We start from the raw sequence: 24,978 nt of genomic DNA on the forward strand, positions 1-24,978 counted from the left end.
CTTAGTGGGGTCTCTCAGGGATTCTTCCCTTTTCCCACAGGGCTAGGAGTGGGGGCTTATGTTCTCCTGTGGCTGCTGAACAGGCAGACTGCGGTTCCTCCACTGAATCACCTCCTCTCTCCCTGCAAGTCAGCGGCAAACTGGAATAGGCCCCTTGCTTTTCTCCTCCCTCCAGGCCTGGAACTGGTTGCAAGTAAAGTGGGGCAGAGCCAGCTAAGCCCAGAGGCTCTCTAACTCCTGGAATGCCAGGCCCTCCTTTCTCCACTTTTACAGTTTGATATAGCCATGGTTAAGAAACATGTATCTTTTACCTCATGCTGTAGAGATGCCTGCTCCAGAGTTCCCAGATTTTATAACATACCAGGGGCTGTCAGCATTACACAAGCACTCTGCTTTCTCTCAATGAGTTGGAGCAGGTGTCTCAGTGAAACGAAGGAAATAGCATACACTAGCTTTTGAGTCAAAAATCAGTATTCCTAGGCCCATCCATTAAGGCATACTCTTCCAATATTTTTGTTACAGAAATTAGATTTGGCAGCAGTTATAAACACACAACATCTTATGTATAGTACATCTTGATTCTAACAATTAAACATTAATTCATACTAAATGTAGTCAAATCCTATGACCGACTACCACAGGAGCTCCAGAAGTCATTTACACTTTATTTTAAAGGGTGGTTCTTATTTAAAAGTGACTTTGTATAAACACCATCATGGGGTTCCACGTTTATTCTGTTTCAACAACTTCTATATCAAAGTTTATTTTGAGTACAAAGTAATACATTTTTAAACTGCCACTCTTCAGATCCCACTTCATAAGTTAATTTGTGCTTTTTGGCTTGTGCACCATTACCAGTAATAAAGACTATTCAAACCACATGCTATCTTCCACTAAAGCTGTACAGGCCCATTGTCTTCAAATTATGACTTTGTTTGTAACCATCCAACCCTTAATACAGTACGCTCACTGGGATTGCACAGGAATAATTAATGGTATATTTTAATGACAACTGCACAGCAAAGAAGATATTTAATTAATTTTGTTGATTATATGCAAACCAGAAAGGAACCATTTGGTTCAGCAAAGCTGACCATATTGAAATCAGTTAGTTTTTTTCCCCCCACTAATATCAATTTTCTTCAGAAACTGCAGGGCTCCATAATTTTATCTACCCTAGGATTTGTGATATCAGATTAGAACGTTTGCCTGCCAGGTATCCTATTTTCCCAGCTCTTGCCCACAGCAGAACAACTGTTTATTCCTCAAGTATGTATATTTGTAGATATTTTACTACGTTATATCTGCATCTGAAATGGTTGGTTAGTTTATTCTGGACTGACAGCAAAAATGAAACATATGGTTAGCAAAGAAAAAAAAAAAGACAGAGGCCCAAAGTCATCAAGATTTATAATAACTAAACATTGGCCATATTTATCAAAGGCATCATAAACAAAGACTGACTCAAAACCAAACTCACACATGTATGAGCATGCATTAATACTCTTACACACCCATTTTAACGAGGAGGACAAGGTTTTGTTAGCCATTGACATTTTTCCTATTCTGCTCTCCAGATTTGCTGTGAACAGGACTAGTCAGCTTTAGTAAGACTTCCACATTAGTGCTCCCACCTGTGCTACCACAAATGGGCCTGAAGCAGTGACCGTGGAAAGACAGAAAATTTTAAGAAAAAGACAATGTAGACAGCGCCTACGTGCCATTACATCAAGTGGCGTACTTATTTTCAAACAAAAGGCAGAATAAAGCCCAGAGTACGTACAACAGCTGTTTTCTGTTGCAGCAATCTACAGTCATTACTAATCATAATTATAGAAGATGTGCGTTTTCATTTGTCAGTTGTTTGCCTGATTAGCTTCAATTTCTTCAGGTTCCTAGAGACATTTTTCCTCTAATATGAACAGTCAGGGAACATAGAGCTCTCAAAACCAAACAGCAGAACTAATAAAATATGGAATTTACACTAGAAGGATTTTTACAAAAACTTTTTAGAGAAGCATTTTTCCTAAATTATTTTCCTAGATTGATTTTTTTTAAAATACTTAATTAAAAGGGCACCATCAAGGTTACAATTATAAGCCCACAATTCACAGTAAGATTTTTGTAGTTGTACCCTGGAGCACACTCGATCTTTCACAAAAATGGTTATGCTGTGTAAATGTGTGCACCAACCCTGCAAACTGTGGCTGAGCATGTAACTTTACTCACATGAGTAAATTCAGTGATTTCACGTTTGCAGCATCAGGTTCTCATTTTCTGCTATTCCTCTTTGGTGTGAGCAAGCAGGCATCTGACAACTGCTCACTTTCATTATGGCTATGTCTACACTAGTCCCAAACTGCAAAATGACCATGCAAATGGCCATTTTGAAGTTTACTAATGAAGCGCTGACATGCATATTCAGCGCCTCATTAGCATGCGGGCGCCTGCAGCACTTCGAAATTGACGGAGCTCGCTGCCACGTGGCTCATCCCGACGGGGCTCCTTTTCGAAAGGACCCCGGCTACTTCGAAGTCCCCTTATTCCTGTGAGCAGATGGGAATAAGGGGACTTCGAAGTAGGCGGGGTCCTTTCGAAAAGGAGCCCCATCGGGACGAGCTGTGCGGCGGCGAGCCATGTCAGTTGCAAAGTGCCGTGGCCGCCCGCATGCTAATGAGGCGCTGAATATGTATTTCAGTGCTTCATTAGTAAACTTCGAAATGGCTATTTACATTATTTCGAAGTTTGGGGCTAGTGTAGACACGGCCTACATGTCTTTATCAAAATGCTCTTGCTTTGTTAAATGCTAATAAAGTGATATCCCCACCTTTAGAGTCAGCCTCACAACATTACACTCCTGTAGTGGGTTCAGTTTCAATGTTTCTCCAAGGTTGCTGCAGCCCGATGTTTGATGTTGCATTTCACAGCAAACACAGACACCATCACTGTCAAATTTAATCTGAAAAAAGTAAAAAAGGACAGAAAAAGGCTCAGTAATCAAGCCACACCTTCTTTCCAGCCATCAAGTGTACCATTTATCTTCAACACAAAAAGGCACCAATGAGTGACAATGTTCTGCTATTTGAAATACACAATTTGTCAGGTAACCTGGATGCAGCTTGAAGCAGAATGACTTTTGTTGATCAGCAGAACCTACAAAAATGAGAAGTTGAGACATAAAAATGTTGTAGAAAAATAAGATCGATAAAAACACCTGTATCCTTGAAGAAATGGATTGGGTAACTAAGTGTGGAAAAACATGCAGGCATAGAAAATATAGTGAGAAATCATGAGCAGAAATAAGATCACGTTTAAATAACTAAGCCAGTGATTAGAATAGAGAGCGGTAATATAAAAACAGACGGGAGAGAATGGAGCATGAAGGGAAGGTGAATGTCATCCAATGTTATACAGGTTGCACCTCCTTTGTCTGGTACCTTCAGGACCAGTCATGAGGGAATTTACCAGATGAAGGGAGACCCTCCCTCCCCCAACTGCTAACCTTCCCTGCTGGTAGCTCTGTGCCCCACTGACCTCTCTGCCTCCCCACCCCACCACCTTGAGCCCCTGCCACTCCCTTACCTCCAGTCTGGCCTGTGTTTTTCCTGATCCCAGCCACATCTGGGCTGCTGGCCAGGGACCCAGCTGCAGGCCAGCTACTTGTTCAGGCTCTGGCCCCAGGGCACTGGCTTCAGCCCTGTCTGGGCTGCTGGCACAACTCTGGCCCTGGGGCACCTGCTTCAGTTCCGGCCAGGCTTCCGGTGCGCCCTGGCCCCATAGGCGCTGGCCACAGTAAAGAAGCCCGGCTGGGCTCCCCTCCTAAAATCCTCATGGTCCAGGTCTCTCTGGTTCTGTAACATCCATAGTCATGCCAGACCATGGATGTTGCCAAACCAGAAAATGCTGGTTTTGGGAGTTAGAACCTGCAGATGCACACACAAGAGTGTGTGCACTCACTGTCCTCACTTTTTATTTATTTTTACTCTGAAAAAGTTGTGCCTTCTTTTTTGGTTTCAAGTTGTTTTGATACCTCCCCTAAAAACAACAAAAAAGGCCCAGTAAATATTCAGCAGCCTCAAATTTTAATTCTCAAAGTTCTTCTTTTTTTCTCTTTAATTATGTCTTCTCTTTATCTTGAGACATAAAAGGCAGTAAATATACCTGGTATCGGTTGTGCTTTTAAGATTTTTATTAAAATGTGTTTTATTGAAGCTACTCAACTCAAGACAACGTATTCATTTTACTTTGACTTTTTTTTTTTTAAATTCTGTCTTGTGAGCTTAAAACTGCAACATTCCCATTCAGCTCAATGGGAGGTTCCTCTATGTAAGAAGTGCAGAATTGGACTCATTATCCTCATTTAGATTTCTTTGTTTAAAAAGGGAAAAATGGCACAACCAGGCCTTGCTACAGTGATTTGCAGCCAGCATTTAACTCTCTATGGCTGTGTCTACACTAGCTCCCAACTTCGAAGGGAGCATGGTAAGTAGGGTGTTGGGAGATTACTAATGAAGTGCTGTAGTGCATATGCAGCACTTCATTAAGCTAATTCTCCCCCACGGCAACTTTGAAGCAGCAAACTTCGAAGTCCTGGCTTGCATGTAGCTGCGGCTCACCTGCTGGTACTTCAAAGTGCCCAAGCTACACAGGGAAAAGTTAGCTTAATGAAGTGCTGCATATACACAGCAACACTTCATTAATAATCTCCCAACACCCTATTTACCATGCTCCCTTTGAAGTTGGGAGCTAGTGATTCCCTGCTCCCCCACTCTACTAATAAGTCTGAAGCCACTTCTATTTTTCTTAAATTACACATTTAGATGCATTTTCTTTCCCATTTTAAGCCACCCTGTGCTGGTCCAGAGGATACTAAGGACTGCTAGTAGGATATGCTGCTTTGTCCCTGGGTCACATGCTCCAGGCTAGACAGGATAACTACTAAGTAAAAGTTTTGACTGTCAGATGGTAGTTCAATGGCTTATGTGAAATGAGCTTAATGGTCTCAGTTCCCAGATTTTCACAGCAGAAAAAACAGTGCCAAAACTAGAAGTAATTAAAATCTTTAACAGCAATCTGACTGAAGTGGTCAGGGATTCAATGGGCCATGTAGCTGGAATTAGCTAGGGTGAGGCACAAAGGCTAAGCAGTATGGAAGAGACTGTATAGTGATCATCTGTGCTGGGGTGGGCTGGTTCATGTACCATGGAGACAGCATTTTGAACTTTATTGTCACCAGCAGAGCACCTCTACTGAATGTGTGTCCTGGTTAATATTTTGCATCTTCCCAAATTATCTTTTGCTGCTTGAATGACTGGATGAACAAACTGAGATGGGCCCTGGCAGTTCCAGGAAATCAAAGTGTCCCATCTGACGTCAGTCATACAGCAGCATATTTAAGCAGATTTCTCTTATTAGTTGCTGTTTTTCAACCTGTCTCCATGCAAGGTTTGAATCATTCATCTCTTCTCAGTAGCTATGTTTTAAAATACATATATATTTTCCATCCAGTAAAAGAAACATAGACACAGAAAAGAGAAAATGTGTGAAATCTCAGACTAATATGGTGTCTCTGCTTCAGTGATGTGGAACAGATAAGCAGTTGGGAGACCAGTAAGAGGTTATTTTTGAAAAAAAAAAAAGTTGAGTAAACTATACAAGAGGAGAAGCTGATAAGTTAATATTGTGCTTTTTTTTCCAGAACAAATTGCTGTCTCAGTGGGTTTGAACTCTTGAACCTCAAGAATGCCCTCTAACCAGTGTAATTAGTCAGAATGCTTTTAAAAATGCAGAAAACATAAATTATATAATTTACTAACCACTCATAAACCAAAGTGGATACAGCTGTCTGTCACAACCTAGGTAGCCTGATCATGTCTGGAACCAGAAATACTCAAAATGAAACCAAGAAATAGCCAATAAAAATGCAGAACATCTTTTGAACTGATCCTTATACTTTTATCTTGATTTTTAAAAAATCTGATTAGCATTTTATATGTGCAGGTTTTCCTCGTAAGAATTTAAACATTTTGAGAGGTACAATTCCCGATTGATTAAATACCATACACAGATCAGATCTTGTGTTTAAAAAAGTATTAAACTAACAGCCTTCAACTCTTCAGTCCCAAGATAAACATAAAGTGTTCTTAAATTTTAGGAGGTCTTGCCCCTGAACTCCCCTGGGAATGCTGGAAATGGGGCTAGTTGTTAGATTACTGCAGAATAGGTTTGAAACTCACACTTGGAATTTAGAGTTGTGTCAAATTCAGCAGTACCAAAGCTACACAACACCTGCTATCTCAGCAGAGAGCATTGAGGGAAATCAATGTATTCTTCAGCTGGCAAAAAGTTACTGTAAGAAGGAAAAAGGACTTTACAAAGATGTCTAAAGCAAGATAATTTATCCTCTGATACATGCTGCCTCTTCAATGAAAGACAGTAACCTACACATCATGGTACCCATTAGACACTTCCATTGTGAAAGTTAGATCCTAGGTCTACTTGTGTTGCGTGTAATGACCAGGTACCACATAAACAAAGGCTGAAAAGTGATATCAAAAGCTGCCTAACAAGAGTTCCACCTGTGACTCCTCTTTTCATTCCAAAATGTATCTTACAACTCTTTTGTATTGCAAAGTAGCTGTTCTTGTACCTTGCTAAAAATATTTCTAAAAAGGTTCCTTAAATGTACAATGAAAACTGTTGATACAAAAACTATTCCTGACGTATAGGGCTGCCTGCAAATATAAATCTGTCATTTTTACATGCACAAACTACATATATTTGTGCAGCAAACAGTGAGCAACTGTTGGCTTTACCTGTACAAAAAGTAAAAGAGACAAACAGAGGCTTATTTCTGGCAGGGCTGTTATCACTCCTGTTGTGCACAGTGAGATACTTTTTAAAGGAAAAGGTGTTTATGAAGTAGTGACACTGGGCCAGGTGGAGACAGAGCCCTCCCACTTTTTGAAAGCTGTGGGAACGATGTGGATCCTCTACCTGTCCACAGTGCAGTGCGTCAAAGTAGCCCTTGGCCCATGCCCCGGGCTCTCCAGGCTCTCCCTCTGGTCCAGAGCAGGTGGGGGTGGAAGATATGCGATTCCATACCTGCTCCCCAGAGCTGCTCATGTAGCTCTGTCCCTGACCTGGCTCTGCTTGGAGTGGGGAAGGAGTCTTAGAGCACAAGCATCAGTGGGTAGCCTTAGATCCTCCACCTGCCTTGGGCAGGACACCAAAGGGGTGGGAACATCAGCTGGGGACTGGACTCCTCAGGCTCACTGCACTGTGGGCTGGTGGGGGGGGTCCACTGTGGCTTCCCACAGCTACCTGACCACCTCTTACCAAGGCAGGGCAGCAGCTCCAAGGATCCTTCCCACACTCCAGTCAGAACAAATGCAGGTGCCACATGGGCAGCTGTGTGGAGCATAGGTCCCTCCATCCGCCCTGAGCAGGTGGTCTGAAGAAGGGGACATAGACAAGAGATTGCTTTCAGTCCCATCCCAGATATCCCAATGCCATATCCCATTCTGGCTTCCAACTTGACTGGGTGTGGGGCCTCCGCGTGAAAGAGGGGTTGGGGTGAGACTTCAGTGGGGCAGGGGCCCTTCCTCTTACTTTCGGGAAGGCTCCAATGCCCTTGTCGTGAAGTTACTTTAAGGTGAATACAGCATTGTTGGCCTCTATTTATTTTATGATTTCATTCTATTACCCATCATAGTATCTGAGCACCTTCCTGAAAGCTGATAACAGTAGCAAAGTTCAGACTTTGTGGAATTTCTAGCATTTCTAATCTTTTTAGGGACAAAATTCACGTTAGGAGAGGATGAGCATCTTATCCAGACTTTCATGAGTAGACATGGACTCTTCATCAGTGGAAGTTTATAAAACAAGTTAGACAAACATCTAACTTGGTTGAGGTAAGTTGGAAAAGGTCTTTTTTTTGGGGGGGGGATGGAGGGGATAGGAGGGTGTGTCTTTCTTAGGCAGAAAAGCCTTTTCAAAAGAGGAAGGTTTTGAATGTTTTCCTAAAGATTTATCTAATTGCCTCTGGAGAAAAAAAACAAAAAACAAAAACAAAGAACAAACAACAAGGAGTCATCCAGCACTTGTTTGTTTTGTTAAGAATACAGACTAACAGGGCTGCCTCTGTTACTCTTCTGGAATGTTGTTTTACATCATCTTCAGTGCTCTTGCACTATATTTTTGACTTCTGATTCTTCATTTCATGTTCACGTCAGTCCCTACAGCCCATTTTATTCCTCACTCTCACACAGCACAACTAGTATTTTTTCTAATTATTCTCACAATATACAGGCTTTCGGCTCAATTGTACAACTTCACCTTGAGCGGCAATTCTGCACATGAATTTGACAGACTTTAGCTGTAATGATAGCTCCTTAAGTATAGTGCATTTCTAAGGAAACTTAGCCTGTGCTGCTGCCAGAATTGACGACTGCTTAAGCCAGCAGGTGACTTTCACCAAGCAAAGGATGAAAAAAAGACGAAAGGCTTCTCTGAGAAGAGACGACACTGGGAACTTCAAGCATATTAAATGCACATGAAAAGGAAAAAATAAATCTACATTACAATTAAGTTATGGCACAAACTGACAAAGGCAAGGATGTTACTTCCTATGTCTATTCTGATTTAGCAAATTTTAACCAAGCTACTACAAAAGTTTTAAAAAGCATTTGATATTACTGTATGCAGCAAGTGTATTCCAAAATCTTGTCACAACAAGGCCCCTGCTCCACTATTTCTCTGTAAGTCACAAATCTGAATGATTCTCATCTTAATCTTAATTTTATTAATGACTGTAATATAGATTTTCCTATACCTCAATAATACAAGGAGCTCCTAGTGTAGAACACAGTCCTGAAATGCTCAGTTCCTGAGTGTGACATCCTACCAATCATTTATTATATTATCCCATTCAATAAGCAGTCTGTTTCCTACAGAACTGCTGGATGTGGGTTCTTGCAGTAGTTACCCAGTCAGGAGATACCGTCAATATTTATATTGTCCTTTAGATGCTTAAATAGGGAGCATAAAAAACTACAGGATGAAATACAAAAGATCAGAAGCTGACAACACAACAGATAAATATAGTGGAAACCTTGCTCCTGGTGTGTATCATAGTAGAACACATAAATAAGACATCCCTGGCAGCAGATTTAATACAAAAAAGAAGTTTTACAGTAATTTTTCACACAATGCACAGTTAACCAGTAGTACTTGTTGCCATTGGATATTGTGATGGCCAAAAGTATGACAGGGTTAAAAAATGAACTTGATAAGTTCATGGAAGACAGGTCCATCAATAGTCATTACAATAGTTGAGGGATGCAGACACATCCTTGGGGCAACCCAAACCCTCTGACTGCCAGAAGCTTTTAGAGGATAACAGAGATGGGTGATGCTCACTGCCCTGTTCTACACAGTCTCCCTGAAGCTCTAGTATTTGCCACTGTGGATGACAAAATAATGGGCTAGATGAAATACTGGTCTGCTGCAGTATTGCAGTTCTTATGTTCTGGGAATGGGAAGATAAAGCGATCCATCAAGAAAGAAGAGATTAATGGATGAGATCCCTCAAGAGATGACAAGAAAAGAAAGGAATGGAGAAAGAATGGGAAAGTCATTTATGTGAAAAGTGCTAAATAAGCATTTATTATTGTAATTTAAAAGCTTCTTTTCCACTAGTCTGATCTTTCACTAACCTGAGAATTAATCCTCACCATTAATTCTCAAACTTATTTAAGCTGTCTACACACTAAGACACTGGATTTAGAATAAAATAAGAGCTGGGTTCTAGTTTTTCCTGAGCCAGTCACCTGCTGTATGAACTTTAGGAAGACAGTATACCCTCCTACTCTGTCAGTGCTGCCTAAATCTGTTGAAATCAGGGACTCTTCTGTATTTGTACAGCACAGAATCACAGACATTTGGGGCTGGACGGGACCTCCAACAGATACCAAGTCCAGCTCCCTGTGCTGAGGCAGGACCAATAAACCTTGACCAAGTTAGAAGTTTGTCTAACTTGTTCTATAAACCTCCACTGATGATGATTACTGTCCTCTCATGGAAGTTAATTCAAGAGCTCAACCATCCTCATAGTTGGAATACTTTTCCTAATATCGAGCATAAATCAATCACTCTCGCTACTTAATCTGTCCTCTGGACTCTGCAATTTATCCACCTGTTCCCTAAAACGTGTCACCCAGAATTGGACACAATACTCCAGTGAGGCTTCCTGAGTGCTGAGTAAGACAATTACCCACTGCCTCTTACACATAAAACCTCCGTTAGTACACCAGAATATTAGACATTTTTCTCCTCTGCATCATGTTGTTGACTTACATTCAATTTTTGGACCTCTGTGCTTTATATATTGAGTCTGTTCCAGTAAGACCACGATCTGAAGAAGTGGGTCTGTCCCACAAAAGCTCATCACCTAATAATTTTTTGTTAGTCTTTAAAGTGCTACTGGACTGCTTTTTTGTTTTGGTGGACTACAGACTAATATGACTCTCTGTCATTAGATTCAATGTGTGATCTATTATACCAGCCACATCCTTCTCAGTAATACTACTGCCGAGCCAATTATTTCACATTTTATAATTTCATATTTGATTTTTTCCCTCCTAAATTAAATACTTTGCACTTGTCTACTGAATATCATATTGTTGAATTCAGACCACTTTTCCAATTTATCCAGACTGTTTTGAATTCTAATCAAATCCTCCAAAGTGCTTGCAGTTCCTTTCTGCTTGGTGCCATCTGCAAATTTTATAAGCATAGTCCCCAGTCCCTTATCCAAGTCATTAATTAAAATATTGAATAATATCAGACTCAGGTCTGACCACTGTTGGACTCCATTAGATACACTTTTCCAGGTTGACAGAGAGCTAATCATAACTACTCCTTCAGTGTGACCTTTCAACCAGTAATGCATACATTTGGTAGTAATATCATCCTGACCATATTTCCTTAGTTTGCTTATTAGAATGTTATGAAAGACTGAAAGCCTTATGAAAATCAACATCACCTGCTTCCCCTGATTCACCAGGCCAGGAAGAAGGAAATCACATTGTTTGGCACAATCTGTTCTTGATGAATCCATGTTGGTTATTCCTTACAATGCTATTATCCTGCAGATGCTTACAAATTGCCTTTTTAATAATTTTCTCTGCTGTATTTCCAGGTATTGACGTGAGACTGTTGATCTCTCACTCCCTGGATTCTCTTTGCTTCCCCTTTTAAAGCTAGTACTACGTTTTCCTCCTCCAGTCATCTGAGACCTCACCTGTCCTTTAGGAGTTCTCAGATATAATGCTTAACTGTTCTGCGATTGCATTGGCTAGTACCCAAGGATGAATTTCAACGTGGCCTTCCAACTTGAATATAATCAAGTTATCTAAATATCCTTTTAGCATTACAGTGTAACAGTCTCAGCTGTGGCTTAGAATACAAATAGGCAACCAGCAATAGGAAGATAGCACTGAGATGGTTCCAAATCCTTGATGACCATGAACTGCTGTAAGTTTGATTGAGGACCTAGGGCAGTAAGCTGAAAAAATTCTATAAGCTAGTTATGTCCAAATCAACAAAAGACAGCCTAAGAGATAAAGCAGTAGCAGCAGCAGCAGCAGCAACAAACAACCTTAGGCCGTGTCTACACTAGCCCCAAACTTCGAAATGGCCATGTGGCCATTTTGAAGTTTACTAATGAAGCGCTGAAATACATATTCAGTGCCTCATTAGCATGCGGGTGGCCGCGGCACTTTGAAATTGACGCGGCTTGCCGCCGCGCGGCTCGTCCCAACGGGGCTCCTTTTCAAAAGGAACCCGCCTACTTCAAAGTCCCCTTATTCCCATCTGCTCACAGGAATAAGGGGACTTCGAAATTGACGCGGCTCGTCCCGATGGGGCTCATTTTTTAAAGGACCCCGCCTACTTCGAAGTGCCGCGGCCGCCCGCATGCTAATAAGGCGCTGAATATGTATTTCAGTGCTTCATTAGTAAACTTTGAAATGGCCATGTAAATGGCCATTTCGAAGTCTGGGGCTAGTGTAGACATTAGACTACTAAAAATGGAAGGAACCTTGAGAGGTCATCAAGTCCAGTCCCCTGCACTGACTGCAGAACGAAGCACCTCTAGACCTGGGCTGGGCAAAATACGGCTTGTGAGCGAGAACCAGCCCACCAGTCCTCCAGATTTGGCCCACGAATGCAGCAGGGAGCACCTGGCAGGCTCCTTGTTGCTCCCCTTCCCCTTCTAAGAATGCCACTGAGAAAAGCAGCTGAGAATCCCTGTCTGTTTTGCAGCACTTGAGAACCAAGGGGAGCAGGGGGAGAAGGTTAACATGCTGCCCCTGCCTCCAGCACAATCCCAATGGCTAGTTTCTGGCCAGAAACCAGCCAGTGGGAGCTTACTGTGTGAAGCACACGCACCTTGGAAAGCACACCTCCCCATCCCCTCAGGTGCATGGCTATCCAGAGAGCACATGGCCCTGCCTAAGAAACTTCCTGGGCTGTTGGCCAGGAGTCACCAGGTAAGTCTCCCAACCAGCCCCTCCCTCTGGGACCCCACTCTCTCCCAATCCTCTGCCCCCCTTGCCTCACATAACCCAAACCCTCTGCTCCCATCCTGCACCCATACCCCTCCCAGATACTGCACTCCAGTTCCCTGCCCCAGGTCCCAACTGCCTCCTTTACCCAAATTCCCTCCCAGACTTCACACACACTGTGCATGCCCCATTCCCTTACTCCAACCCCCCTTCTGCACACAACCTCTGTCCCACACCCTGCACTTTCTCCTTCAATGTTATGGAATTCTTGAAGTGCCCCCCCCCCCACTGCAGCAAAAGTTACTGCCCACACCCAATCTAGACTATCCCTGATATGTGTTTGTCTAACCCCCTCTTAAAAATCTTCAATGGAGATTCCACAATATGCCTTGGCAATTTATTGCAGTGCTTAAGAACCCTGGCAGTTGGGAAGTTTTTTCTAATGTCCAACCAAAACCTTCCTTGCTAGGACAAGAAGCAGTGGGCTTCAGTTACATCATCGGAAGTTATTTATACAGTGTGTGGCAATGGTAAAGAGTGGACTGAAATAATCAAATCTCAGACCCTTAACATCTCTTGATGTAAAATTGCCATCAGAGCTAACTGTGCGCTTCTAAAAGTACTGGAGTTATGTTTCAAAAAAACCCCCCACACACGAGGGAGAGGAGAGTTCAGTGGTTAGAGCATTGGCTTTGTAAACCCAGGTTTGTGAGCTCAGTCCCCAGGGCTTTCAACAGCTGGGGTAGATAAAAAAAAAAATCTGTCAGAGATGGTGATAAGTCCTGCTGTGAGGGCAGGGAACCAGACTCAATGACCTCTCAAGGTCCCTTCACCTCTATGAGATATGTAATGTTAAAGAAGGCACTGAACATGCAGCTGTTAGGTGCACATGGAGCTTCTTCTGGATATCAAAACAGTGCAGCTACAGAAACTTCTTCTCCAATTAAGTTTTCATAATCAAAATTAAAAATCACTGGTGGTAGTTTTGTTACTCGGTTGTGTTACTGATGTGGGGTGCAAACACTATAAAAAGTAACTATAAATGCTAAGGATATCAAAATGCATATTCAAAATGTTAACACTTCACACATAACATTTTTCATATTTATGTGAAAATATAACATGTAAACTACAATTCTTACTATATTGCTTTAAACACTAAGCCCCTCTTTTGTCATTTCTCAGTTAAACCAAATTTGTTATTTTAAAAACAATTCCCTTTTCTGCAAAACTTTTTTATAGCTAAAATCCACCATAAAAAACTTTACTATATTATTTTTAAATTGCCCATATGTATTCAAGGCTTTGCAGCAATGATCCCTGTGGAAAAATTCAGTAACACTTCATCTGTTCTGCGAGAACTCCTTTTGCTGTAAAAATGAATAAGCCTGACAGAAATATGTCAAGTCAAGATGAGCATTTATTTGCCTTGTGCATTGAGACTGCTGTACGTGCCAGCATCCTGTGAACACCAGTGTATGATTCAGAGCATTAGCTTGTTATTTCCCTCATTGATTCTATTTTAAGAAACTGCATACATAAGTGATTTTGAAACTGACATCTGCATTAAACTACCACTTGAAAGTTCACTACCATGATTTAGTCTGGTAGGTAGAGTATAATTTAAAAGGAATTAATGTTTGTTAATAAAACTTAAGTATGGTTTGAAGACTGATCTTTGCTGCTTACAACTAGTTGATGCCACTGTTAAAGTGAATCTAGTGCTTACAAATGTTGCCACCCTCCAAAGTGGCAGAGTTAAAGATCTAAAGCACTATGGTTATTAACAGGAGCACCCGAAGTGAGGAGATTCAGCCTGGCATTATGTCTATACTATTAAACAGAATACTCTGATTTAGGCTGAAGTGTACAATATGCTTCCACAATACTGGCAGCTGTAAAACCTCAAATGAAAAAGTGTTAAATTATTTACCATGCACAGTGTTGCACTTCACCAATTTGGAGAGAAATCCAGCAGCTCTTAATCACATAAGCAACCCTCGATTTCAGTGGAACTGCTCCCTTGAGTGAGGTTTGCATGCACATACTGTGACAAGTCCCTTGTCAGCCCCCTTGGGGCCTGTGCTTCCTGGAGGATTCTAGTGTGCCTCGGAGACTCATAGCAGCCCTTTTGCCATCCTGGGTCATTCCAACAGCAAGGATCTCCACTGACTGAGCCGTTCCCATTACTAGCAAGTCCCAAGCAGGGGTGGGAGGAGTGAAGCAAGCCCCCTTCAGCAAGTCTGAATGCTCCTGTCCTCCCAGTAGGGTGGCTCCCCAGGGGAGGGCAGTGGGGAGCCCAAGCCCACCCACTACTCTGGGCTCTGGCACAGGGACCCTATGTGAGAGGCAGCTAATGGGGCTTTACCCCTGCCCCATGCAAGTGGCCTTTTCCCTGGGCCACTCCTCCCCACCACTTCCCTCTGGCAGTTTGCCCTGTACTAGGATGACAGTCCATCCCGTTTTCATCAGGACACTCCCATATTTTAGGCAAGCATTCTGCGTATTTATTTTTTTTGAAAAACAAAAAAGCAAACTGTCCTGTATAGTCACTCCCCCTGCTGAGCTGCCCTTTCCCCAAGTCAGTGCAGCTGCAGGTAAAAATCAATCAGGAGCTGGCAGAACACCACACGCAGCACATACTGACTGGCCAGGACAGGCAGCAGCAGGAGCTAGGGACCCTGCCGCAGAGTGGGGATGGGGTAGTGTGTCCCCCCCCCACCCTTTAGATTTTAAAGGGGACTGGTGCCCTAGCAGTGCTGGGAAGCCCCTCCACAGCTAGGGAGCCCCTGCAGAGTATCCCATATTTGGCATAGGGAAATATGCTCACCCTATCCTGTACCTTGCTGCACCACCTTTCTCTTCTGAATCTCTGGTCTCTCTTCCTTGTGCCTGGCAGGATGCCTTTTACAGGGAGCCCAGGGGCCTTACTGGTAACAAGTGTCGGTTTAGCCCCTGTTGCAGGATGACTCCTAATGAGCCCCAGCTGTCTGCCTGGGCTGCCAAGCTGCACACTCTGAGAGTCTAGGTAGGGAACAAAAAAGTGTTTATCCAGCTCCCAAAATACTTGCCACACTCCATCAGGCTCTTGCTGCATGCAGCCTGTGGTCTGCCACAATACCGTGATTGAAATGCACTTTAATTAAGGTGAAGGTAAATAAATAGAGTCTGATACATGAACTAATATCATAATTATAATGCAGCAAATAGAAAATAACTGCATAGCCGATTTGTCCTACTTCTGTAGAGAACAATGGGACAATTTCAGTGAAAAGCTACTTCCTGACTAGAACTTCACCTCAGACAAAGATTGGCTATAGATAATATGTAACTTGATTTCAGCCTCTTCCTTTAGCTTCACAGTTCCAGCCACAAAAAAATGTGACAAGGTCTGTGAAATCTGGTGCCTTCCAAGAAATCTGGGCTTTTAATGTACTTTCACCCTACTCCACAGATTTCATGCAGGAGATTACCATTTCTCAAACTGGTGTCCCTACTCAAACAAGGAGAGTCACAAGATTATTGAAGGTATTACCATTCTTATTTCTTTACTACCTTCAGAGTGCCCCAGCTCTGCAAGCAGCACCCTACCAGCAGCAGTGCAGGGGTAAAGGAGGTTAAATTACCATAACATCTTTCTGCCCTGCTGCTTTCAGAGTAGGGTGGCCAGCAGTAGGAGCTGTTGGCTGAAGTCACAACTCTGAAGGCAGCAGCACAGAAGTAAATGTGGCAATACCGTGAACCCCTACAATAACCCTGCAACCCCCTCAGAGTCCCCTTTTGGCTCAGACCACTACAATTACAATACTGTAAAATTTCAAGTTTAAATAGCTGAAGTAATAAATGTTACTCTTTTAAAAATCTTATGACCATGACATTGGACAAACCGGATATGAATTTGAAAGGATCCTATTCATGCTGGAGGAAAGCCTGAACAAGAGATGAAGAAGTGAAAAGTTAGTGGCTTTTTAGATACCTCTCTCGTTTTGGAGATTCTCTATGTCCTAGTAAGGAGGAGAGGATGAAATGTGGTAAGACACAGGTAGTATCTGATGAGGAACAGTCAAGTATAACAGAGTCCCTTTCAATCACATCATGTAATGGCAGGCAGGCAAAGAGTGACAAGTTCTTAAAGTGCTTATATACAAATGCTAGACGTCTAAATAATACGATGGGTGAGCTAGAGCGCCTCATATTAAATGAAGATATCGATATAATAGGTATCACTGAAACTTGGTGGAATGAGGATAAACAATGGGACACAGTAATACCAACGTACAAAATTTATCTGAAGGACAGAACAGGTCGTGCTGGAGGTGGGGTGGCACTATATGTTAAAGTGTAAAAATCAAATGAAGTAAAAATCATAAATGAACCAAAACTGTAACATAGAATCTCTCTGGATAGTAATCCCATGCTTGAATAATAAGAATATAATGGTAGGGTTATATTACTGACCACCTGACCAGGATGGTGAAAGTGACTAAAACGCTCAGGGAGATTAGGGAGGCTATCAAAATAAAAAAACCCAATGGGGTGTCTACACTTGCATTCCTCTTTCGAAAGAGGTATGCAAATGATGTATAAAGTTGCATATCTGGTACCTCACTTGCCTATTCTAATTTCAAAAGAAGAAAGCCAGTGTAGACGCTGCTCTTTTGAAAGTAAACCCCATCTTCAAAAGCATCCTTTTTCCCATTAAATAAAGGGAAAGAAGGATTTTTTCAAAGATGAGCTTACTTTCGAAAGCCAGTGTAGACGCTGCTCCCTCTTCTTTCGAAAGAAGCTCTTTTGAAATTAGAATATGCAAATGAGGTGCCAAATATGCAACTTTATACTGCATTTGCATTTTCAATTTACCTCATTTGCATACCTCTTTCGAAAGAGGTATGAAAGTGTAGATGCACCCAATAAGAATGGGGGATTCCAACTATCCCCATATAGACTGGGTACATGTCACCTCAGGGCAGGAAGCTGAGATAAAGTTTCTTGACACCTTAAATGACTGCTTCTTGGAGCAGGTTGTCCTGGAATCCACAAGAGGAGAGGCGATTCTTGGTCAGTTGTAAGTGGAGCACAGGATCTGATCCAAGAGGTGAACATTTCTGGACCTCTTGGTAATAGTGACTTTAATATAATTAAATTTAACATTCCTGTGGCTGGGAAAAATACTATTGTGGTCCAAGACTGCAGTATTTAATTCCAGAAAGGGGGATTACACAAAATGAGGAAGTTAGTTAAATGGAAATTAAAAGGTACAGTACCTAAAGTGAAATCCCTGCAAGCTGCATGTAAACTTTTTAAAAACCACCATAATAGAGGCTCAACTTAAATGTATACCCCAATTTAGGAAATGTAGTAAGAGAACCAAAAAAGTGCCACAGTGGTTAAACAATAAAGTAAAAGGCAGTGAGAGACAAAAAAGCATCCTTTAAAAATGGAAATTAAATCCTAGTGAGGAAAATAGAAAGGAACATAAATTCTGCCAAGTGAAGTGTAAAAATATAATTAGGAAGGCCAAAAAAGAATTTGAAGAACAGCTAGCTAGAGAGTCAGAAAGGAACTTTTTTTTTTTTTTTAAAAGGACGTCAGAAGCAAGAAGCCTGCTAAACAATCAGTATGGTCAGTCGATGAATGAGATGCTACAGGAGCACTTAAGGATGATCAGGCCATTCCAGAGAAACTAAATATTTCTTTGCATCAGTCTTCATGGCTGAGGATGCGAGGGACATTCCCAAACCTGAGCAATTCTTTTCAGGCAACAAATTTGATGAACTGTCTCAAATTGAGGTGTCATTAGAAGTAGTTTTGGAGCAAACTGATAAACACTAATCAGTCACCAGCACCAGATGATATTCACCCAAGAGTTCTGAAGGAACTCAAAAGTGAAATTGCAGAACTACTAACCATAGTTTGTAACCTGTCATTTAAATTGGCTTCTGTTCCAGATGACTGGAGGATAGCTAATGTGACACCAATCTTTAAAAAGGGCTCCAGAGATGATCCTGGCAACTACAGGCCAGTCAGTCTGACTTCAGTACCGGGCAAACTGGTTGAAACTCTAGCAAAGAACAGAGCTGTCAGACATGTCAATGAACATAATTTGTTGGGGAAGAGTCAACACGGCTTTTGTAAAGGGAAGTTTTGAAAGGGTCAACAAGCATGTGAACAAGGGGGATCCTGTGGATATAATTAGATTTTGAGAAAGCCTTTAACAAGGTCCTTCACCAAAGGCTCTTAAGCAAAGTTGACTGTCATGGGATAAGAGGGAAGGTGCTCTCTTGGATTGGTAATTGGGTAAAAGATCGGAAACAAAGGTTAGGAATAAATGGTCAGTTTTCAGAATGAAGAGAGGTAAATAGTGACATCCCCCAGGGGTCTGTACTGGGACCAGTCCTATTCAACATATTTATAAGTGATCTGGAAAAAGGGATAAACAGTGAGGTGGCAAAAATTCTAGATGACACAAAACTACTCCAAATAGTTAAGTCTCAAGCAGACTGAAGAGCTACAAAAGGATCTTAATAAATTGGTGATTGGGCAACAAAATGGCAAATGAAATTCAGTGTTGATAAATGCAAAGTAATGCACTTTGGAAAATATTATCCCAACTACACATATAAAATGAAGGGGTCTGATGTAGCTGTTACCACTCAAGAAAGATCTTGGAGTCACTGTGGCTAGTCCTCTGAAGACATCCATTCAGTGTGCAGTGGCAGTCAAAAAAGCTATCAAAATATTGGGAATCATTAAGAAAGGAATAGATAATAAGACAAAATGTCATATTACCTTTATATAAATCCATGGTACATCCACATCTGGCATACTGGGTACAGATGTGGTCGCCCCATCTCAAAACAATATATTGGAATCGCAAAAGGTTCAGAAATGGGCAACAAAAATGATTAAGGATAAGGAACCTTTGCCATATGAGGAGAAATTAATAAGACTAGTACTCTTTAGCTTGGAAAAAAGAATTAAGTGGGGATATGACAGAGGTATATAAAATCATGACAGGTGTGGAGAAAATAAGGAATTGTTATTTACTCCTTCTCACAATACAAGAACTAGAGGTCAAACAAAATTAATAGGCAGCAGGTTTAAAACAATAGTAAATATTTTTTCACACAACACACAGTTAACCTGTGGAACTCCTTGCCAGAAAATGTTGTGAAGACCAAGACTATAGGAGAGTTTAAAAAAGAACTAGATAAATCCATGGGAGATTGCCCATCCTGGCTATTAGCTATTGTTGCCCTTTTCTGAACCTTTTGCGATTCCAATATATTGTTTTGAGATGGGGCGACCACATCTGTACCCAGTATGCCAGATGTGGATGTACCATGGATTTATATAAAGGTAGTATGACATTTTGTCTTATTATCTATTCCTTTGTTAATGATTCCCAATATTTTGATAGCTTTTTTGACTGCAACTGCACACTGAATGGACGCCTTCAGAGAACTATCCACAGTGACTCCAAGATCTTTCTTGAGTGGTAACAGCTATTAGCCAGGATGGGCAAACAGACCACGTCACTAGCCTCTGTTTGCAAGAGGCTGGAAATGGGCAACATGGAATTGATCACTTGATGATTACCTGTTCTGTTCATTCCCTCTGGGGCACCTGGCATTGGCCACTGTTGGAAGACAGGATACTGGGCTTGATGGACCTATGGTCCGACCCAGTATGGTTGTTCTTATGTTTGTTCTTTGGAGCTGCTAGCCAAGCACATCCTCTTAGGCATTAAACACATATTGGTTAATGAGTAAGCAAAGGTGTTGGGATCCCCAAATTACATTTCTGGCTCTGTCACTGATTTGCAAGTGATTATAATAAAGTGAACCAAACTTCCCTTTGAATTCTCCTATATATTAGAGGGCTCTAACCTCTCTTTGACAGAGGTCACATATGCCTTCCTAGAACTACATCTCTGGCTACCCAAGTTTTGAATTGCAATGCATGGCATGCATGGGTTCCCAAAATTTTAGCTTCTAGTTTCAGGTTATAATCCAGAAAGTCAAAGCAAACTCAGATACAAATCCTCACTTCCCAATAAAACTTCAAAAAAACAATTTGGAGAGTTTTAAAACAAAAATCATTAAGCCACTCATATTTGCTGGAAAGGTAAGATTTTATTTTGTCCTCTGTAACAAAAGCCAAAACCTGGTAAGCTATATCTTTAAGAATTTTAGCCCACATTTTGTACCGCTATAGATGCAGTAACTGCTTTTTACCTATACTGGCTTAATGACCAAGAGATGGAGATCCCCAAACTGAGATATTTTACATGGCACTGCAGTGTCATTTGGTTACTCTTCCTTTAGATTTCAATTTAATTAAAAGTACTGCAGTTGCACAGAAGAGGCCTCTCCTACAAATATTAATAAAAGGTCTTTCATGATGCAATTCTTTCATGACAGAGTGACATTCAGCTGAGCAGAACTGACATTGTCCTTTATAACAAATATATAAAAAGTCAAATGAAGAAGATGGAGCCATAATAAAACAATATTATTAAAACACTTTGGGGTGCAGACTAAATAAATAACAATGCTGTGAAATAGCTAATTTGTCCTAAAACAAGATTAAATATAAGGGTGTCAATGTGTGAAAACAGAGGGAATTTTGTTATTGTTGCAATGATATTCTGGAAATTTAAGGTAAAACTTTGGGTTAAGAAAACCCAAAATTTCATTGTATCAAAAGCAGCAAGAAAATTCAGTGCTCATGCAAACAAAGCAAAACCTCAGAATTAAGAATACCACCAGAGTCACAAACTAATCAGTTAAACCAGTCAACGACAGATCTTTGGAACACGAAGCACACAATCAGGAAGCAGCAGAGACCAATAAACAAACAAACAAGTTACTAAAAACAAAGTAAAAGTGTAAAAAGGATTTGAGAAGAAAACTGTTTCTCTGCTTTGGTCTCTTAATAAAGTGAAAACCAGGTAGCTACAGTAGAGGGTATAGATGGGGTCCAGAGTGACCTAGATAAGCTGGAGGATTGGGCCAAAGGTGATCTGATGAGGTTCAACAAGGACAAATGCAGAGTCCTGCACCTGGGACAGAAGAATCTGCAGCATTGTTACAGGCTGGGCATGCACTGGCTAAGTAGCAGAGCAGCAGAAAAGGATCTGGGGATTACAGGGGATGAGAGGCTGGATAGGATTCAGTGTGCCCTTGTAGCTAAGAAAACTAATGTCATATTGGGGTGCATTAGGAGGAGAGTGACTTAGAGAAGTTATTTCCAGCAGACCTAGAGAAGTTGTTATTCCCCTCTACTAAGCACTGGTGAGGCAACATCTGGAGTATTGAGCCCAGCTCTGGGCCATCCAGTACAGAAAGGATAAGGATGCACTGGAGCTTGTCCAGCTGAAAGCCACAAAAATGATTAGGGCCTGGAGCATATGACCTATGAAAAGTGCCTGAGGGATTTGGGCTTATTTAGTTTTCAGAAGAGAAAAGTGAGGGGCAATTTGATAGCAGCCTTCAACGTCCTGAAAGAGGGCTCTAAAGAGCACGGAGAGATGCCGTTCTCGGTAGTGACAGGAGGCAGAACATGGAGCAAAGGTCTCAAGTTATGGAGGGGGAGGTGTACGTTGGATATTATGGAATCATACGGCTGGAAGAGACCTCAGGAAGTCATTGAGTAGTGAAGCAGTTTTTCCTAACATCCAACCCACTCCTCTCCTTCTGTAAATTCACACAATTGCTCCTTGTTCTGCCATCTGTTTCACCAGGAGAGTGGTGAAGCACTAGAATGCTTTACCTTGAAAAGTGGTGGAATCTCCATCCCTTGAGGTTTGTAAGTCCCAGCTTGGCAAAGTCCTTGCTGGATGATTTAGTTGGGGTTGATACTGCTTTAGGCAGGGGGCTGGACTAGATGATCTCCTGAAGCCCCTTCCAGCTCTAGAATTCTATGATTCATTGTCTGTACAGTGAAGTTTTAAAGCTGTATTAAGTCAACATTCACTTGTACACTTTTTAAGGACCAACCATAATGTTTTGTTCAGGGTTCTGAGCAACCACCACTTCCAAGGTGCTCACAAATATGAGATTCTACTATATTAGCATGGTGGGGGGGCATGTGACCCTTCAAGCATCCAGCCTCCTTGCACTCACCAACAGTGGCTAGGAAAGCGGACCAACACAGCCCCAGCTCGCTCCGTTCCTCCATCTCAGCCTGGGGAACAGAATGAGCTGGGGCTGCTTTCTTCTGCTGGTGAGTGGACCCCCCACTGCCAGTACAAATTTGATTAAGTTCCCTTGCATTATGACAATTTTTAATTACCTGACTGCATACTATTTCCCCTCCTCCTGCCAAACATACACAGCATCCCTTTCTCATTCAGAACATAAGGTAGATGGTGCTCACTTACTGAGCAAAAAAAAACCAGTCAAGTAGCACTTAAAAGGCTAACAAAATTTATCAGGTGAGCTTTTGTGGGACAGACCCACTTCTTCAGACCATAGCCATACCAGAACAGACTCAATATTTAAGGCACAGAGAACCAAAAATAGTAATCAAGGTGGACAAATCAGAAAAAAAATTATCAAGGTGAGTAAATCAGAGATTAGAGGGGTGCAGGGGGTGGAAGTCAAGAATTAGATTAATCCAAGTATGCAAACAAGCCCCTATAATGACCCAGAAAATTCCCATCCTGGTTCAAACCACATGTCAAGTTTGAATATAAAAGAGAGTTCAGCAGCCTCTTTTTCCAGACCGTTGTGAAAATTTCTCTTCAGTAAGATGCAAACTTTTAAGTCATTAACAGAATGGCCCACTCCATTAAAATGCTGGTCGACCGGTTTGTGGATCAGGAGTGTTTTTATGTCTGTTTTGTGCCCATTAACTCTTTGTCCCAACTCAAACTACTGCAATGCATTATTAAAGACCTACAACCTATCCTTAATCAGGATGCCACTCCAGAAGGCCCTAGGTGACAGGCCTGTTCTCTCTTACAGACAACCTCCCATCCTTATGAGGATTCTCACCCACAACCACAGTCTATACCGCAGGAACGCCAGTCCTGGAACTTTTCCTTGCAACAAAGCCCACTGCCAGCTTTGTCCACATAGTTATCCTGGAGATACCATCACTGGACCTAACCAGGTTATTCACAGAATCACAGGCACATTCTCATGTTCCTCAGCTAACATCATATATGCCATCATGTGCCAACAATACTCAGCTGCTTTGTATATTGGACAAACTCTCAGACAAAGAGTTAGCAAGACAAATGCTACTCTAAAGATAGAATTATTAATTTTGTGGGTCATCTCTAGCAGTCATCACTATGGTATCCAAGTTCTTGGCAAACACTGATATATCTTTACAAAACTACTGTGATCTGAGAGGGGGATATTATTCCATTTTAACAACAGAGAGCTGCAGCACAGAGATTAAAACAAAAAAAAAAATCCACAAATTCTGGGATTCCAATGGGAGATACCTAAGGCCTGATATTTCAGAGTGCTTAGAATTACCCCGCACCCATATGTGCATAGCACAGCTCCCCTTAAGTGTACTTGCAGCTATGAGTACTCAGCATTTACACAATTCAGACCACGAAGTGCCAAGCTTGACACTAAGAAAATAATGAATGTGCAATTAGGGACTACCTGTGAAAAGTCTGGTTTATGTGAGTTACTTGGCTTCATGCAAGAAATCTGTGGCAGTGGCAGGAACAGAGCAGCATTCAATTGCCACAACTATGAATAAGGATGAGATTTTGTCACGGTTATTTTTAGTAAAGCCATGGACAAGTAATGGGCAACTACCACAGTTAAAAGTTCATGGATGGCCTTGACCTGTCTGTGACTTCCTAAAAATAACAGCAGGAGTCGTGGGGGTTGTGGGGAGAGCTAAGTAGGATGTACCATAGAGGAATGACAGCAGGTGCCCTTGGGGGTTGGTGGGGGGAATTGATAGGCCAAGCCCCACCGCCTTGACAAAGAGGGGGTGGGAGGCACAGACCTAGCTCCAGAGCTGACTGCATCTGCTTTGCTGGAGCACAGAGTCCCAGCGCCAATGTCAGCCCCAGCCACAGAGCCTCAACACAAGAGGTAAGGTTTTAGTCCCAGACTTAGTGCAGTCTGTGTACATAGAAATCAGCCTGCCCTAGTGATTAGGGAAGAGGCTTGGGAATATTTTTCCGTGACTCTGTACCCACCTCCTACTAAAAAATGGGTGTGGTAATGTCCACTTTATAAGGGAACTGTGAGGTGATACTAATAAGGGTGTGCAAACATCTTTGAGATTGTCACATGAAAGTACCATTATTATTACTCATTTTTGCATGAAAGAATAAGCAAGCATTTTTCACTTGCAAAAAATAGACTTTCATCACAATGAAAAAGATGTTTTCAAAATCATCTTGTAAAATGTTTCATTATCTAGTAAAACA

General features: G+C 41.7%; 1 protein-coding gene across 2 annotated transcripts in view; it reads right to left on the bottom strand.

The window, feature by feature from the left end:
- Positions 1–24,978, bottom strand: part of ENTREP2 (endosomal transmembrane epsin interactor 2) — a 458,153-nt gene that overhangs the window by 139,008 nt on the left and 294,167 nt on the right. For both annotated transcript variants that reach the window (XM_075006820.1, XM_075006819.1), the window contains exon 4: positions 2,828–2,959. In XM_075006820.1, coding sequence (XP_074862921.1) covers positions 2,828–2,959 — 132 coding nt within the window. The remainder of the gene's footprint in view (positions 1–2,827; positions 2,960–24,978) is intronic.

Source organism: Carettochelys insculpta, chromosome 12 (assembly GCF_033958435.1).
Source record: "Carettochelys insculpta isolate YL-2023 chromosome 12, ASM3395843v1, whole genome shotgun sequence".
Lineage (NCBI taxonomy): Eukaryota > Metazoa > Chordata > Testudines > Carettochelyidae > Carettochelys > Carettochelys insculpta.